The sequence below is a fragment of the Branchiostoma lanceolatum genome, chromosome 16 (assembly GCF_035083965.1).
Source record: "Branchiostoma lanceolatum isolate klBraLanc5 chromosome 16, klBraLanc5.hap2, whole genome shotgun sequence".
NCBI lineage: Eukaryota > Metazoa > Chordata > Leptocardii > Amphioxiformes > Branchiostomatidae > Branchiostoma > Branchiostoma lanceolatum.
In genome coordinates this window covers 10,330,000-10,346,023 of record NC_089737.1, presented here as the reverse complement: position 1 = coordinate 10,346,023, position 16,024 = coordinate 10,330,000, and the positions used below count along the sequence as shown (strand labels likewise).

Below are 16,024 nucleotides of genomic sequence, written 5' to 3'. Positions count from 1 at the left end.
TCATTTCCATTTTTATTCAACTTATAATGACGTAAGAATGAAATTCCTGTCATTTACTATCATTGAATTATAGCGCGTTGTCATTGATTTTGCCACTGAAGGTTTTAATTTCCATAATTGACATATCTTACTATTTTTCTCCCTCTCAGTTATATTTGGCACGTGTGAGAGTCCTATCATGAAACGTTTCTCCATTAATTATTCAAATCAGCTCCTGATTTCCATATTTCGTATCTAATTGATAAACTAATCACTTATAAAATCCAGGTACTAAGACTTATGATCCGTTATTTCCCTCTTGAGTCATTATCTTACGATGACGTCATGACGATATGTCGGTTTGTTCCATCATGACTACTTTTTATTTCAAACCGTAGATTCGTAAAGAAATACAGGCCGAACGTTTGTCATTTCACCCCCATCAACGTCACTTATTAATTTGGCCCGTGCTGGCATAGACAGTTCGTCTTCATCCGGGTCCTGCGTGTGTTTTTTTTAGTCCTGATGCTGTGGATAGTGCGTTTTGCCCAAAGTTTTTTTTTGCTGACATAGGTGTCATGAAAATCAATCTAACGGTTGTATTTGGGGTGGGGGGGGGAATTGATATCTTTTTTTGCAATACCAGTTTGACAATGATTTACAGTCAAAAAAAGTTACCAAAGGTGTTCTGAATCCCCACTGTTCTCCTGAAATTAAACCAACATCAATTCCAAAACTGTAGGAGTGCATGAAGTACTGGAAAGTCTTTACCAACATTGGGATCGAGGCACCCGGAAATGACGTTCTGGGTTATGACAACCCCAAAGAGGACGATCAGGGAAAAACTGGAATTGCGAGACGATGTAAAGCATGTTGAGGTATGTTAAGTTAAACAGTACAGATGTACCTAAAGGCCTATGAGAAAAGTCAATATGTTAGAATAATAATATTTTTTTAATTTTTTTTTCGCAAAAGTCTACCTTGAGACAGTTATTACACATTTCCTACCAGGCATTTTGGCAGAAAATTTAAAAAAAAAACAGTTATGCATAGACCCTTCCACCCAGTTTTACCCAGTTGATTACTTTCATCCAGTGCAATAAATAGGGCATGACGAGAGTAATTCCTTACCACCGGAGTAATGGGGTGTTTTAACATGCGCATGCGTGACTAGAGTGGTCAAACCGGTCTTCTGCCGACGTGGTGACCTGGCCACACATGTGTGTTTTATTTGCAGATCAAAGAAGATCCGGAAATAAGGTATTAGTAGCAGATACATGTTAAATCCAAACTGATTAACTAACATCTTGGACAATCTGTACTTAACTAGAGTATTTTCTGGGAATGCAATACCCATCTAAAATCATTGTCAACTTACTTTTACGTTTATCTAATAGGTCATTTGACTGGCGTGTTGCAGATCATGACGGCAAATTTTTAGTATGGAACTAACTAAATGTAAATAGAATGGTCAGGATAAACAAGTTAACTCGTAACGAATGTAAATGGCCACAATATTGCTCACCAATTATGTGAGTGAGAGTACACAATTTTGGCAGGATTCCAGTGGCTTATCTGTACCCTTCTTCCGCAAGAAGGGTGGGGAGGGGGGCAAAGATCACGTTTGTTTGGCAGGCATAATGTAGCTTTATTATAAGTCAGGGCTGTGTTGGTGACACGGCATACAGATATCAGTAGAATTTTTTATCTTAACATTTTAAGTTTAAGCAGCTGGGTAAGTGTCCTGAGTCCTGGTCTTATTTCTGACACAGAAATACTCACCGATGGCGTATCTTCAAGAAGTACGCTGTAAGAGTTTGTATAAGAAGATGGGATTTCACCTCCTAAAGCCAACAGCCATCAGCCACTTCGAGCAGGTGAAGGATAAAGTACCAGTTGACAACCCATCCGAGTTCTTTCGAGATCACGGCGGGGACTACTTCGTCAGCTGCGCAGACTTCGATACCAAGGAACTCGTGCTGATAAAGCCGACAGACAGATCTAAAGTCAGGAGAGCAGCATTCTTCAACGAGGTACTGAAAATACACCCAAAATCATTTCAAGATTATTATCGTGTTATCAAGGGCTTTGATCTTTTATGAAGTTCAAGCTTCCAGCTGTGCATGTGTATACGTATCGCATGCTTTTTTTAAGGCCGCTGAAGACTAAACAAAACACGTTTGAACATGGAATAAAACAGTGTCTAGACAAGAACTTGGCAAGTTTTCACCTTTGATACATAGTGTATATCGCTTTGCATTGATATTTTGAACCACGAATCTCCTTATTTATGTCTGCTATATGTTGTGACATATATAAAATGAAATCAATCTTAGTATAATGCTACATTTTATATTTGTGATGAGTCGTATTTCAAACACAAGACGATTTTGATCCCACTCTTAACAAAAAAAAACATAAAAGTGAATATCTTTAAAATTATTATTTTCACAAACCTAATTGGCAATCCTTGTACTTGACAAGAAACAGAACAGTCCTTGTAGGCAAAAAGCATATCGTCGTTGTTGTTGTCTGTGTGTGTGTGTATTATCGAGTTTAACCATTGTGAATTGGTTTAGGAAATGATGATTTGGGTATGCAGGGCTAACATTTCGTTATATTTTTTTTTTCATTCATAATCTGCCTTCCCTGTAAATTTCTCTGAGGTAAAGGGTATGTTCCGAAGGCAAAAAGGGCATTCAAATTCAGCAAGCGCAGTTAAATGGAATTAGCGGTTACTAGAATAAGTATACCGTACTGTACTGTAACAGTGGATATAGTTTGTTTTTTATTCATTTTAGAACCCACGCTGCTAGTGAACATTGCTGGCTTTTAGCAACATCTGCTTGGAGAATACAGTGTTGCAAAGGTGAATTGGGATTTGGTGTTTGAAAATAGATTGATTTGATTTTATTTACTTTCACAGGCTTTGCGAGAACACGCCGAAGAGCTTTTCGTCATCCCGTTCTCCCAGTTGGCGGATGTGAGTGCCACAATGGCCAATGACGTCGCCCACATCACCACCATGTTTATTCACATTGCAAGTAAGTTGCTTGAAACAGGATGGGAACAGTTTCGCTTTGTATAATAGATTATAGTAACCTAGACAAAGTAGTGGGCAACCTCAAGCCAACCGTATTCTCTCACGCCGTAACTTCAGCCACATGTTCCTGTTTAGAACTTTATTGAAGCCCACATCCAGACTAGTTTTGCCTTGTGTGTGGCTGCATCGATGGTCTAGGCTCGAATCGAAAGGCTGCAGACCTAGCAACAGGCTGAATAAAAGTTCTAAACGGGAACTATGCGGCTCCAGAAGTCTGAGGGACGACTGCGGTGTGAAAGATGTCGGTTAGCTGAGGAATGAGTCCACTTTACTATATAGATTATAGTAACCTACAATATAAATCCGTTTAGACTATATATTTTGTCCAAATTGATCCATTTTATTCCTTTATACACCTGCATGAACAATGTAACACTAAGAAATACTAACATTCCGTGTTCGGATTTTTGTGGAACAGTTTGATCTTGCTTTGTAGAAGTTAATCAGTTTGATCTTGCTTTGTAGAAGTTATTATTGTCCGTAAATCATACCACGACTTTTTACGTGTAGAGTGCACGCTGTTTGATTTGGAAATCGTTTAAACTCTTAACACCGGAGTGGGGTCTTTGCCGAGACAGATTGGCACGATTCTAGAGGATAGTCTGTAAAGTCGGACTGGTGTTCAAAAGAAGATATTTCTAAGCAAAACCTAATGGGGTATTTTCTGTTCATTTAAGTCGCAAAAATGTCAAGATGTTTGTTGATTGAAGTGCCATTGGAATCCTTCATGGGTACATGTCAGACAATTTACAAAAATGCTATTTTTAAAATCTTTTGTACTTTTTTGTACTCAGTGCGATGTGGTTCAACGTTGCTGATCAAGGCACTGGAAGCGACTGGCATGATGCACGCTTTGTCAGAGTCTGACGTGTACGTCAACATTAGTCGGTACCTCCTGTCGAAGAAGGAATTTCCTGAAGATGGTATGGAGCCGCTTTTGGAGTTTATCAGACACACCAACACTCTCTTCAACTACACCCTTCTTCAAGAAGACCCTTCTAAAACAATCATCTGTTACAAAATGCGTGGTCAGGTTAGTAAACTTGACATGCTTACAACTAAAAACTGATTGTACCGTTAGCAATACAGCCAGTATTCTGATATGTCTATTTAGGCATTAAAGATAGAAAATCATTTAGAAAAAAAGCTCTCTTGAAATAGCAATTCATTTGGGTGGTGTTTACCGTTGAAATTCTTATATAACTTAACTAAACCAATTCACATGTCTCTTTTTATGTGTACATACATTACATTTAACGTTAATGCCATTCGTTAATAGTTTCTGGTAAGTTTTTGGTACATCATTGGATAAAAGAACCTAACGCCGTTTCGGTGAGAAAGGCTTTCAGCTCACTCATTGCAATACTGATTGTTCATATGTTGCAGGTAGGTGTCGCTGCTGCAATTGTGAGAATGCTGTTCCAAACGTGACTGTATGCTTTAGCAAAATACATACTCCAGTTACACTAACACCGTGATGAGAAAAGTAAAAACTTAATCACGTTTGGGACCATATTCCTCCCAATGCAGCAACGACACCTAGCTGCAATGATGCGTAGAACTAGTAAGTATTGTCATAAAGAAGATGACAGACGGTCACCGAATTGTCAGCAAGTGATGACCTACTGGTTTTGAGAAACAGCAGAACTTTATTATCCAATCTTATGTCATATTTGATAAAAGCCATACGGCGAACTGGGTTTACACTTGCATTTTCAGGTTGGCCCCATAACAGATGTTCTCCAGAAGGCCCTCCCGAAAGTCAAGAACATCTTCCTGTACCGGAACCTGCTAGGAACTTTGGACTCCTATGCCCACGTGATGGCCAAAGGTCGCTATTGGAAGTACTGGCTGCAAACGTCCCTTAAGCTTGATTATCTCTATATTGACAATTATAATGATCTGCTGGCAACTCCTTTGCGGGATAATCCCGTTTTTGAGTCCATCCCAGTTCCACATGGCATCGTCTGGTTCTCTGTATGTTCTTGGCTCGAGTTGATGCAAAAGGCTCACGAGCTAACCAAACAAGATCCGCACCAATTTTACCATGTGATCCTGAGGTACGAGGAGCTGAAGAAGTACAAGGAAGAGATGGTCATGAAAGTCATGGAAGTTCTCGGTTTCAAATGTGTCGACGAAGACGCAAGGGCAAACATACGTAAGGTGTTTGAAGTGAACAGCCAGGCTGGGCATTCGCTTGCCAGTCGGGGGGCTAGTGGTGGAGGAAGCTGGGTGGGAGAGTGGGAGATGGGGATCGTTTCCAAGATTCTGCAACATGTCAACATGGGGATCAGTAAACCCGATTTTGTTCTCGATGGAACTCTAACTTTTGGATCTGACTGTATAAATAAATAATGCCGAATCTAAATGCGATCCCACTGTATATAGGATCTCAATGTTATATTTTATCTATATCGGTGTCTGGTTATAGTCTAGAATACTCATCTAACACAAGTTAAGCCCCAACAATTTGGACAAAAAGGGATTTTATGTAGGTTAGGGTCAGTTATTAAGGCAAAATGCAGGCGGAGGTTGGTGATGCAAAGTTCATGCGGTTAAAGCTATTCAAAAAAGAACAAGGCTGGGGCCGGGGCCAGGGTGGAGGATTCCGTATGAAATGCTATTTTATAATGTATGGTGCAAAATTATTAACTTTTTTGATGATGTATTCGTGGGTAAGGGCTAGAAAAGTCGATACCAGCTGATTTCTCACTGTATTCACATGTTTGTGGAGAGTTTCAATAGACAAATCTAACACCAACATGAACACATTTTCATAAGAAATACATTTGGCGTCATATAGTAATACCTTAAGGTGACAATTAATAGAGGCATTCTAATATTTCCGTTCTCGGAACAACAATAATCCAAGTAGATTGGATATCATAAGATACTGCTACTTTCGGAAGAAAAATTATCATTATCATAAATGCAAAATAATTAAATACTGAATACATTATGTTTTCGTGTAAAATTATGTTTGTAATAAAGTATGGACAAGAAATATGTAAACTAAGTTACCGAAGGTGTTCTGAATCCCTACTGCTCTCCTGAAACTAAACCAACATCAATTCCAAAACTGTAGGAGTGCATGAAGTACTGGCAAGTCTTTACCAACATTGGGATCGAGGCACCCGGAAATGACGTTCTGGGCTGTATCCGGGTTATGACAACCCCAAAGAGGACGATCAGGGAAAAATTGGAATTGCGAGACGATGTAAACCATGTTGAGGTATGTTTAACAGTACCCAAAGGCCTATGAGAAAAGTCAATTGGCTAGAATGATAATAATTTTTTCCAAATTTTTGCAAAAGTCACAGTTATTTCACATTTCCTACCAGGCATTTTGGTTGGCAGAAAAAAAACCTTATGCAAAGACCTTTGTACCCAGTTTTACCCAGTTGACTACTTTTCATACAGTGCAATAAAAAGGGCATGACGAGAGGAATTCCTTACCACCGGAGTAATGCCTAATGGGGTGTTTAACTGACGAGATGACACCATCTCTCATTTTCAACTTCGTGCCAGAATGAGAACTGAAAGGATACAGTTAAACACAACTAATGGTGTATATAACAGAGTAGATCAATTTTATGTATTGGGTCCTAAAACAACAGGAGCTTATCAGTCATTAGCATACAGCCTTGTTTTCACTTGGTATCTTAGATTGTCTTCACTTCATTAACATATCTATTAAGAGTTTTGGTCTAAAACCCGGTTCTGCCAGTTCTTTCCTTAGCCACTGACAAAAAATAGCGGATGCTGTCTGAATGAAACTTCTGTTTCAAAACTTTATCAAGTTGCTTTAGTAAGTATTTTTGGCGTATCTATTCTATATTTGCTTCTCCATTCTTATTATAGTGGTTTGCTTCTTCTATGACGTCTGTGTAAAATGAGATGTTCCAAGTTTTATCATGCGTGACTGGAGTGGTCAAACCGGTCTTCTGCCGACGTGGTGACCTGATACACATTTGTGTTTTATTTCCAGATCTAAGAAGCAAAGATCCGGAAATAAGGTATTAGTAGCAGATACATGTTATATCCAAACTGATAAACTAACATCTAAGACAATTTGTACATGGCTAGAGTATTTCCTGGGAATAAGCAAAGATCCGGAAATAAGGTATTAGTAGCAGATACATGTTATATCCAAACTGATAAACTAACATCTTAGACAATTTGTACATGGCTAGAGTATTTCCTGGGAATACAATACCCATCTAAAGTCATTGTCTGTTTACTTTTACGTTTATTTGATAGGTTTGAAATGTGTTGACTGGCATGCTGCAGGTTCGGCAAATTTTTAGTATGAAACTAACTAAATGTAAGTAGTAATGGTCAGGATAAGGAAGTTAACTCGTAACGAATGTAGATGGCCGCAATATAGCTCATGTTATGTGAGTGAGAGTACACAATTTCGGCAGCTGAGGATTCCAATGGCTTATCTGTACCCTTCTTCCGTCAAAAGGGTGGGGAGGAGGGCAAAATAAAACATTTGTTTGGCAGGCATAAAATTAGCTTTAAAGAATTGATATCCGGCACGCATATGATAAGTCAGGGCTGTGTTGGTGACATGGCATACAGATATCAGTAGAATTTTTTACCTTTAAATTTTAAGTTTAAGTAGCTTGGTAGGGTAAGTGTCCTCAGTCCAGGTCTTATTTCTGACACAGAAATACTCATCGATGGCGTATCTTCAAGAAGTACGCTGTAAGAGTTTGTATAAGAAGATGGGATTTCACCTCCTAAAGCCAACAGCCATCAGCCACTTCGAGCAGGTGAAGGATAAAGTACCAGTTGAAAACCCAGCCGAGTTCTTTCGAGATCACGGCGGGGACTACTTTGTCAGCTGCGCAGACTTCGATACCAAGGAACTCGTGCTGATAAAGCCGACAGACATGTCGACAGTCAGGAAAGCGCCATTCTTCAACGAGGTAATAAAATACACTTACCTCTACCAAAAATCTTTTTTTCAATTTTTTTCTCATTTTTCTTGTTTTCTTATGTTGAGAAAGATTTTCTTGATTTAATTATACATTGGAATAAGAAAATTCAAGAAACCTTCTGGGAAGTCTTGTCTATGTCAATTCTTACACAAAGAATTTTATTTTTTTTCGTTCTGAATTTAAAAAGAAATATTTCTAGTATGCTGTTTTCCAATAAGAATTTTTGGTTACTGTACCGTAACACTAGAGTTTTTTTTCAGAATCCACACTCTAATAGATATTGCTGGCCTTTTGCAACATCTGCTTGGATAATGTAGTGTTTTAAAAACAATTGAGCATTTGTGTTTGGATTTGTTTTAATCATTTTTTTTTCATAGGCTTTGCGAGAACACGCCGAAGAGCTTCTGGTTATACCGTTCTCCCAGTTGGCGGATGTAAGTACCACGGTGGCCAATGACGTCGCCCACATCACCACCATGTTTCTTTACATGACAAGTAAGTTGCTTAACACAGGAGGGGAAAAGTTTACCTTTGTGTAATAAATTATAGTAACCTTCAAAATAAATCAGTGTAGACTATATGTTTTGTCCAAATCGATCGATTTCATTCCTTCATACACATGCATGTCCATTGTTACACTAAGAAATATGGACATTCCGGGTTCCGATTTTCACGGGGCTCTACATAAATACAACACGGCTATCATATGATCAGTTTGATATTGCTTTGTAGAAATTATTATTGTCGGCAAACCATACGACGACTTTTTACGTGTAGATTAAACTACGTTGCTAGTCTACAATAAGTTTCTGAATCTACGATGCTAATAAAGACGCTTGACTTGTTTGAAAACAGTGAAAAATTAGGAGTCCCGTCTTCTCACTGATGAGTGAAATAGATGCTTTCAGAAGGAATATGATCGAGTTTTTGTGGATTTCATCATTTAAACATTATAGAGACAAGGAAATACATTGTCAAGAAAAGTATGACCAACAATCACTGAAAAAATGTCATATACATTTGATTTCTGACCAAATCCTACTGGATTCATTCGTACCTTTTTTGGTAATTTTAGTCGCAATAAATGTCGACGTGTTTGCGGGTTCAAAAGGTAAAGCAGGCATCCTCAATTGAGGTGAATCATGATGCTTTTTCAAGTAGCTAGTGGTAGTGCAATATGCGGCTTCGCTGCGCGCGGCTCGCGTTTTGGGCCAAGCTCACCGGGTCACTCTACTCTTCTCGATAAGTGGGTTGGGGTTTTTTTACGTGCAGAGGCTTGGCGCTTGAGGCTTATGCCTAAAGCTACCTCATACACGCGGCTGTCGGCTTTACGTCACCATCTGTAATAACGATTGCAATCCCTTACAAATTTCCTAGCTCAGGAGTCGACCCTCAAGATCGAACTCGGGCCCTAGGATCCACGGAAGTTGATCCAGATGGCGAAGCAGCAAGGTTGCGTTACCGCTTTCGCCACGGAGACATGCTATTAGAACCCATCATGGATACATTGCTATAATTACTAAATCCCAAAATTAAAAGCTATTTTTGATATCTGTTTTACATTTTTGTACTAGTGCGATGTGGTTCAACGTTGCTGATCAAAGCCTTGGAAGCGAGCGGCACGATGCACGCGTTGTCAGAGTCTGACTTTTACGCCAACATTAGACGGTACCTCCTTTTGAAGGAGGAATTTCCTGAAGATGGTATGGAGACGCTATTGGAGATTATCAGACAAACCAACACCCTCTTCAACTACACCCTTCTTCAAGAAGACCCTTCTAAGACAATCACCTGTTACAAAATGCGTGGGCAGGTTAGTAAACGTGACATGCTTGCAAAAACCTATTTCATTATTGGCAATGCAACCAATATCTAGTTTGGGGTTAACAAAAAGAGCTGAAAGCCCTGAATGCAATGTTGTTGTTTTTTACATTGCAGCTGGGTGGCGCTGCTGCAATCGGGAGAATACGGTGCCAAACATGACTATATGGTTTAGAAAAATATATACTCCAGTAACACTAAAACAGTGTTGAGGAAAGTACAAATTCAATCACGTATTTTGACTATATTCTTCAATGCAGCAACGGCACCTAGCGGCAATGCTGCGTAGAAGAAGAGTACAGGCGGTCACCGGAGTGATTTTGTACCAGTTGTGACAACTGAACTTTATCATCCAACCTAATGCCAAATCTTTAAAAGCCATATGGAAAACTGAGTTTCCACTTGCTTCTGTGGTCTTGTTGCGCAACCCTCTCGACAGTTCCACAGTTCTCGACAGTTCCACAGTTGAAAAATATGTATACGTTGTGTATTATGTGAACCTGTAAACCCTGCATCAATTCAGCACTAGAAATGCTGCCATTGGCATTGCGGGTAAATTGTGACCACTAAAATACATCATCACTATTTTGATTTATTTTTAGGTTGGCCCCATAGCAGATGTTCTCCAGAGGGCCCTTCCGGAAGTTAAGAACATCTTCATTTACCGGAACCTCCTGGGAACACTGGACTCCTATGCCCACGTGATGGCCAGCGGTCGATATTGGAAGTACTGGCTACAAACAACTCTTAATCTAGATTGTCTCTATATTAACAATTATGATGATCTGCAGGCAACTCCTTTGCGGGATAATCCGGTTTTCGATTCCATCCAAGTTCCACATGGCATCGTGTGGTTCTCTGTATGTGCTTGGCTCGAGATAATGCAAAAGGCTCACGAGCTGACCAAACAAGATCCACAATGGTTTGATGTGATTCTGAGGTATGAGGAGCTTTCTAAGTATAAGGAAGAGATGGTGTTGAAAGTCATGGAGGTTTTGGGTATCAAATGTGTCGACGAGAGTGCAAAGGCAAACATACGTAATGTGTTTAAAGTGAACAGCCAGGCTGGGCATTCTCTTGCCAGTCGGGGGGCTAGTGGGGGAGGAAGCTGGGTGGGAGAGTGGGAGATGGGGATCGTTTCCAAGATTCTGCAACATGTCAACATGGGGATCAGTAAACCCGATTTTGTTCTCGATGGAACTCTAACTTTCGGATCTGAATGTATACATAAATGATGCCAAATTTGAATGTCCTCCCACTGTATGTGGGATATTGATGAATGTTATATTTTACCGATAATGTTTTTCTTAGAGATCTCGCTCAATGCAAGGCCGTAGGGGGACACTGATTTAAGCATTGAGCTAGTTGACGTGATTGGTTTAAACTGAATGTGGCTAAGGTTGGAAAAAGCGATGTATGTTTGTTTTGAAGATTTGTAGGTTATAATCGGGGCTAGAAAGTAGTGGGCTTCGAGGGAGTATGAAATATTGTTTATGATGTATGGTGCAAAATGTTTAACTTATTATTGATGATGTATTCGTTCCCAGGGTAAGGGCTAGAAAAAACGATACCACCTGTTCTCTCACTGTATTCACATGTTTGCGGAGAGATCCAATAAACAAATCTTACACCAACCCGAAAAGATTATCACAAGAAATACATTAAGCATCATATACTAAAATTTTAAGGTAATAATTAATGGAAACATTTTAATATTTCCATTCCCGAAACAACAATAATCCAAGTAGATTTGATATCATAAACTACTGCTACATTCGGAAGAAAAATTATATATTATCATAAATGCAAAGGAAGCAAATACTAAATATGATGTTTTCGTGCAAAATAGTGTTTGTAATGAAGTATGAACAAGAGATATGTACACTAAGTTAGACGTTAAAGAAAGGTTGTCCTTTTTAAGTATTTTTTTGCATTCAGCATTTTTTCTAGGCAAACTTACTCAAAAGTAATAGGTATCAAATTCTGCTTATTGAGTACTTGACTGTGTAAAAGCCAGTATAATGCCAGGATAGACCAGGATTGAATCCAGTCAGTTCTTTGGAAAACTCAACTGACTAAAAAAAAACCTCCGGTCCAGTCACCAGTATTCCGGCAGTAGTTCTCAACTACTCCGCTAGATGGATCATGTCCTGTCGTATCCATGTGGTACCTGATTGTCGCCTTGACATCTTTTCGTCCACAGCGACGGTTCCTAGGTGTGATGCCAACTAGTATACTCTCATGATACCAATTACATATAAAACTACATGTCTGTTTTCATTGCTGAATGATACAACTACCTCCAGGTTGATTTCCTACCAATTGTCAACACTCTCACGAATTAAAATGGCCACAACCCGCGATTTTCAAATAAGGGCTATCTTCGTCTTTTAACGTCATAATAACTTTATTGCACAACAATTGTAGAAGGTACAAAGTATGGCATTCACTGGTACATAGATAACATTCTATTAGGCTAATCAGTCCAACTCGTTTTGTTACCATCACCAAAAGATCAAATTAGGACCACATGTTATTCCAACCGCACCGAACACCAGGTAACCTCAGCCGACCTAGCTTCCAAACCACACTCATGGTAGGGGTAAGGTCGGTGGACCATGCTCGACTATGTGTAACCGGAGTTTCAATGAGTATCATCGACTCCCTGTAGATCACAAACCATATTTTCCTCTCTGTCATCTTGGATCATCAATAATTCAAATTTCATCATCTTTCCAAAACGTATGGTTGTTAATCTTCCTTTGCATTTTACGCTCAAAGTATGTAATTTATGTAAGAGGCAACAATGTGATGTGTGTTATGTAACAGGCCCATTGAAAATACTACAATGATATGCTACGGTTGTTTGCACTCGTGATATATCACACGGCACCTTTTGTGACAGCAGAAGCATCGTCCAGAAAACCACACAATAAGAACTTGCGACCAATAATCAGTGCGTGTTTTGATGTGTATGAAGCTAAAAGGCCTAACTGTAAATGTATTTAGGTTCGCGTGGTTTTTATTTCGCGGTAGGAAGAAAATGGAGTGTTCGCGGTGGCTTTAAGTTCGCGTTTGTAACAATGATAATAGAACTACAGTCATAGGTGGGCAAAACGTTTTGCTGTGGTGTTAAGTTCACACTGAAGGGTTCACCGCGTTCTTAAGTTATGCTGACTACAAATCCAGAAGCACACACACACACACACACACACACACACATACACACATACACACACACACACACACACACACACACGCACACACACACACACACACATACACACACACACACACACACACACACACGCACGCACGCACGCACGCACGCACGCACACACACAGACAACCCCCAATTAACTATATCTAAATTTTTCATGGCAATAAAAAGGTGTCATATTCGCCTTTTTTATGTAAAAACTATGAGTGACGTGAGCCTTCAGACTATAGCCGCAGTAACAGTGGCATGTATCTTTTTTATTCTGTCGTGTATGTTTTTAAAACATCATATCGTTATTGTTTATTTTTACACCCTCATGACGCTACATTTTTCAACCATTTTAAATAGAACTGATACTCAGCAAACAGGGTTATTTACAACATACATCAGTGATTTTAAAAAAGAGTTTCCGATTGATATTGATTCTTTGAAAATTGAACTTATCCTTTTTGTCATACCGTTTGGGAAAGAGCATAAAATTGCGGACGTCCCACTGAATACAATATTGCCATGCTATATGTCAAGCATGGCAGTGTCTTTAACAAGTGGAACATTGACATTTGTACCATTAGCTGTAGATGGCTACAAGTTGTAAATCTCCGATAGCTAATGCTGAGACACAGATACCAAGATTAGATAAATTTTAGCTAGCATAGCTGTACCACCAATATCAACAATTTGCATTAAACTGCATTTTCGTTACAATGGCGCGAGATACTATTGCACTAAATTAAAGTGCTATTTTTTTGCAATGATTATGGTGCATGATACTACTGAGATCCTATTCCCTTTTGTAGCCGAAAAAAGTTACAATTATTAAACTTTATCTATATATACAGTTCTGTGCACGTGGCTTTTATTGTACACAGGTCAGTCTGACCTATCAAAAGATATGTCATTTTTTCTATCAGGATAATTAATAATTCATATTTTCATCATCTTTCCAAATATATTTTCAAGGTTGTCGACTCTCCTTTCTGCCTCGGTGTATTGTAATTTATGTAACAGGTCCATTAAAAACTACATCTACACATGATATGCCCGTTTGATGATATGACCGAAAGGACAATATCCTTTGTGACAGCTTAATCATCGAGCAGAAAATCTAACGTACAATAGAAGCTGGCGACACAGATCAGTAGGTGTTTTGTTGTCAACGAAACTGGAAAAAAACTGTCTGTATTCTTTACATCAGAGCCTGCTGTTGTTATCATATCGTGGTCAATTCAACGCCAGCCTACAAATCAGAAGGTTATGAACTGTGTTTTTATTTCATAACAGCTCTGCTTTCAATTATGCATCCTTTTTCAGATATTGTCTAACCTTCGTTTCTTCCTTGTTTAATTTTTTTTCTGAAAATTCTCTGGGTTTTTGAAAGTGCAAATGTTTATGTTTATAAAACAAATAATCGCCAAAAATATTGGAAATTTTCATCCACTTGACAAAACGATTGCCCAAAAAGTCCATATATACTTCTATAGTACATTTAAATACTTACTTGATACTTGATACTAGATCAGGTCTCCTCATCGGATGAGTGGCCTGCTTCAGGATGAATTCGTCATCTTTAATTTTTTTTTACCTGTGTCATCTGTGTTCATCAATTATAGTTCTTATTTTCATCTTCTTTCTCAGGGGTACGGCTTTTTTCGTTTCTTTCTGTCCCATATGTTTTAAGTTATGTAACAGGCTATTATAAAACCTATAAGGACAAATATTACGAGAACCATCATACGACTTCTTTTGTGACCGCTGGTAAAATCATTTTGCAGAAATTCGGACATACAATAGCAACTTGTAACGAATATAGAACAAACGCTGCAGTCCATCGATCTGTGCGCTTCTTGTGTTAAATCAAAAACATGTTTGTTTTTGAGAATAACAGTGCCATACCACAGTACATAGCACTGCAAAAAAGGGTGTGTACCTGTTAGCTACTAAGAAGCTACTGTTTACTGCTAAGCAACACGAATAAAAACGAATGGGTACCAATTAAGTTAAAGGACATTCGTATTTGCCTTATTTAGTTGGGAATGAAATTCCATGAATAAAGAGAAAAGAAACTTGACACAGCGTTCAACACCCAAAGAGTATTCTAGGTTTCGTTCCTCTTATTTCATGGTAAAGTAGTATAGAGGAAACTTCAATCAACGCATTGCGAATTCAAGACCCCGATGACCGCTCTGAATTTGGACGGACACACGATTGCAAACGCTGCATTTAATATAACCCCATTATTCATAGAGTTCACGACATTAATGCCATGAAATACCACACTAATTTTCTTCATCAATAAATCAAAGAATACGGAAGTGGCAAATATGCTGTGCACTAGGTAGAGCTTTAGATACATTACACCCAAAATAAAAGACGATAATTTCACTAACGCATCTGCATCCTCATCAGAAAATAGATATATCACACTGCAGGGGCCTTTTTCTTACCGTTGAGTGATACAAATCAAAACCTATTCGCTCATAGAGTCGAATTTTTTCGACAATACTAATTCATATTTTGCCAAGGGTATGTTACCTTTACTATTCTACGTCAAAACAAAATCAAAACATCAAAAGTTGCTCACTAATGTAACAACAGCACCGATGGTTACCTCTACGGTGATCCTTGACACATGTCATATTTCCATCTCTGTCATTCATATCTCTATTCATTCTCTTGTTGTCTATTTGTCCTTGTGCCCAGTGAATTGTATATTCTGCAACAGGTTGAGTGAACTCTCCAAGGACACACTTTCTTATGAATGTATTTTCCTGAAATATTATTTAGTCTCGCAACGTATGCTTTAGGACACCATCTCTGTGTTGTGTTGCAATCATTATAAAGAAACAAGATCTAATACCATCTTTAACAAGTAAAGCCTGATATTGAAGAAGAAATGTGAATGATCTTGTAGTCGTGATCAGTGACCCATCAGACGGTATCCATTGTGATGGCAGA

At 38.7% G+C, this 16,024-nt stretch overlaps 2 protein-coding genes across 5 annotated transcripts; both read left to right on the top strand.

The window, feature by feature from the left end:
• Positions 1-1,169: 1,169 nt before the first annotated feature.
• LOC136421683 (uncharacterized) lies at positions 1,170-6,041 on the top strand. The gene is made up of 5 exons (XM_066409160.1): positions 1,170-1,239; positions 1,752-2,012; positions 2,906-3,023; positions 3,877-4,115; positions 4,802-6,041. Exons 1-5 carry the CDS (start codon positions 1,198-1,200, stop codon positions 5,435-5,437), a joined length of 1,296 nt encoding a protein of 431 aa, XP_066265257.1. The 5' UTR covers positions 1,170-1,197; the 3' UTR covers positions 5,438-6,041.
• Positions 6,042-6,150: 109 nt separating this feature from the next.
• Positions 6,151-11,491, top strand: LOC136421682 (uncharacterized). Of its 4 annotated transcripts, none has more exons than XM_066409157.1 (6): positions 6,151-6,314; positions 7,071-7,098; positions 7,756-8,016; positions 8,406-8,523; positions 9,603-9,841; positions 10,452-11,491. In XM_066409157.1, the coding sequence occupies exons 1-6, from the start codon at positions 6,307-6,309 to the stop codon at positions 11,082-11,084; spliced, it is 1,287 nt and encodes a 428-aa protein (XP_066265254.1). In that variant the 5' UTR covers positions 6,151-6,306; the 3' UTR covers positions 11,085-11,491. The 4 variants fall into 4 exon arrangements, with proteins under 4 accessions (XP_066265254.1, XP_066265256.1, XP_066265255.1 ...); XM_066409158.1 differs by lacking the exon at positions 6,151-6,314 and adding an exon at positions 6,758-6,890; XM_066409159.1 differs by lacking the exons at positions 6,151-6,314; positions 7,071-7,098 and adding an exon at positions 6,757-6,890.
• Positions 11,492-16,024: the final 4,533 nt, after the last annotated feature.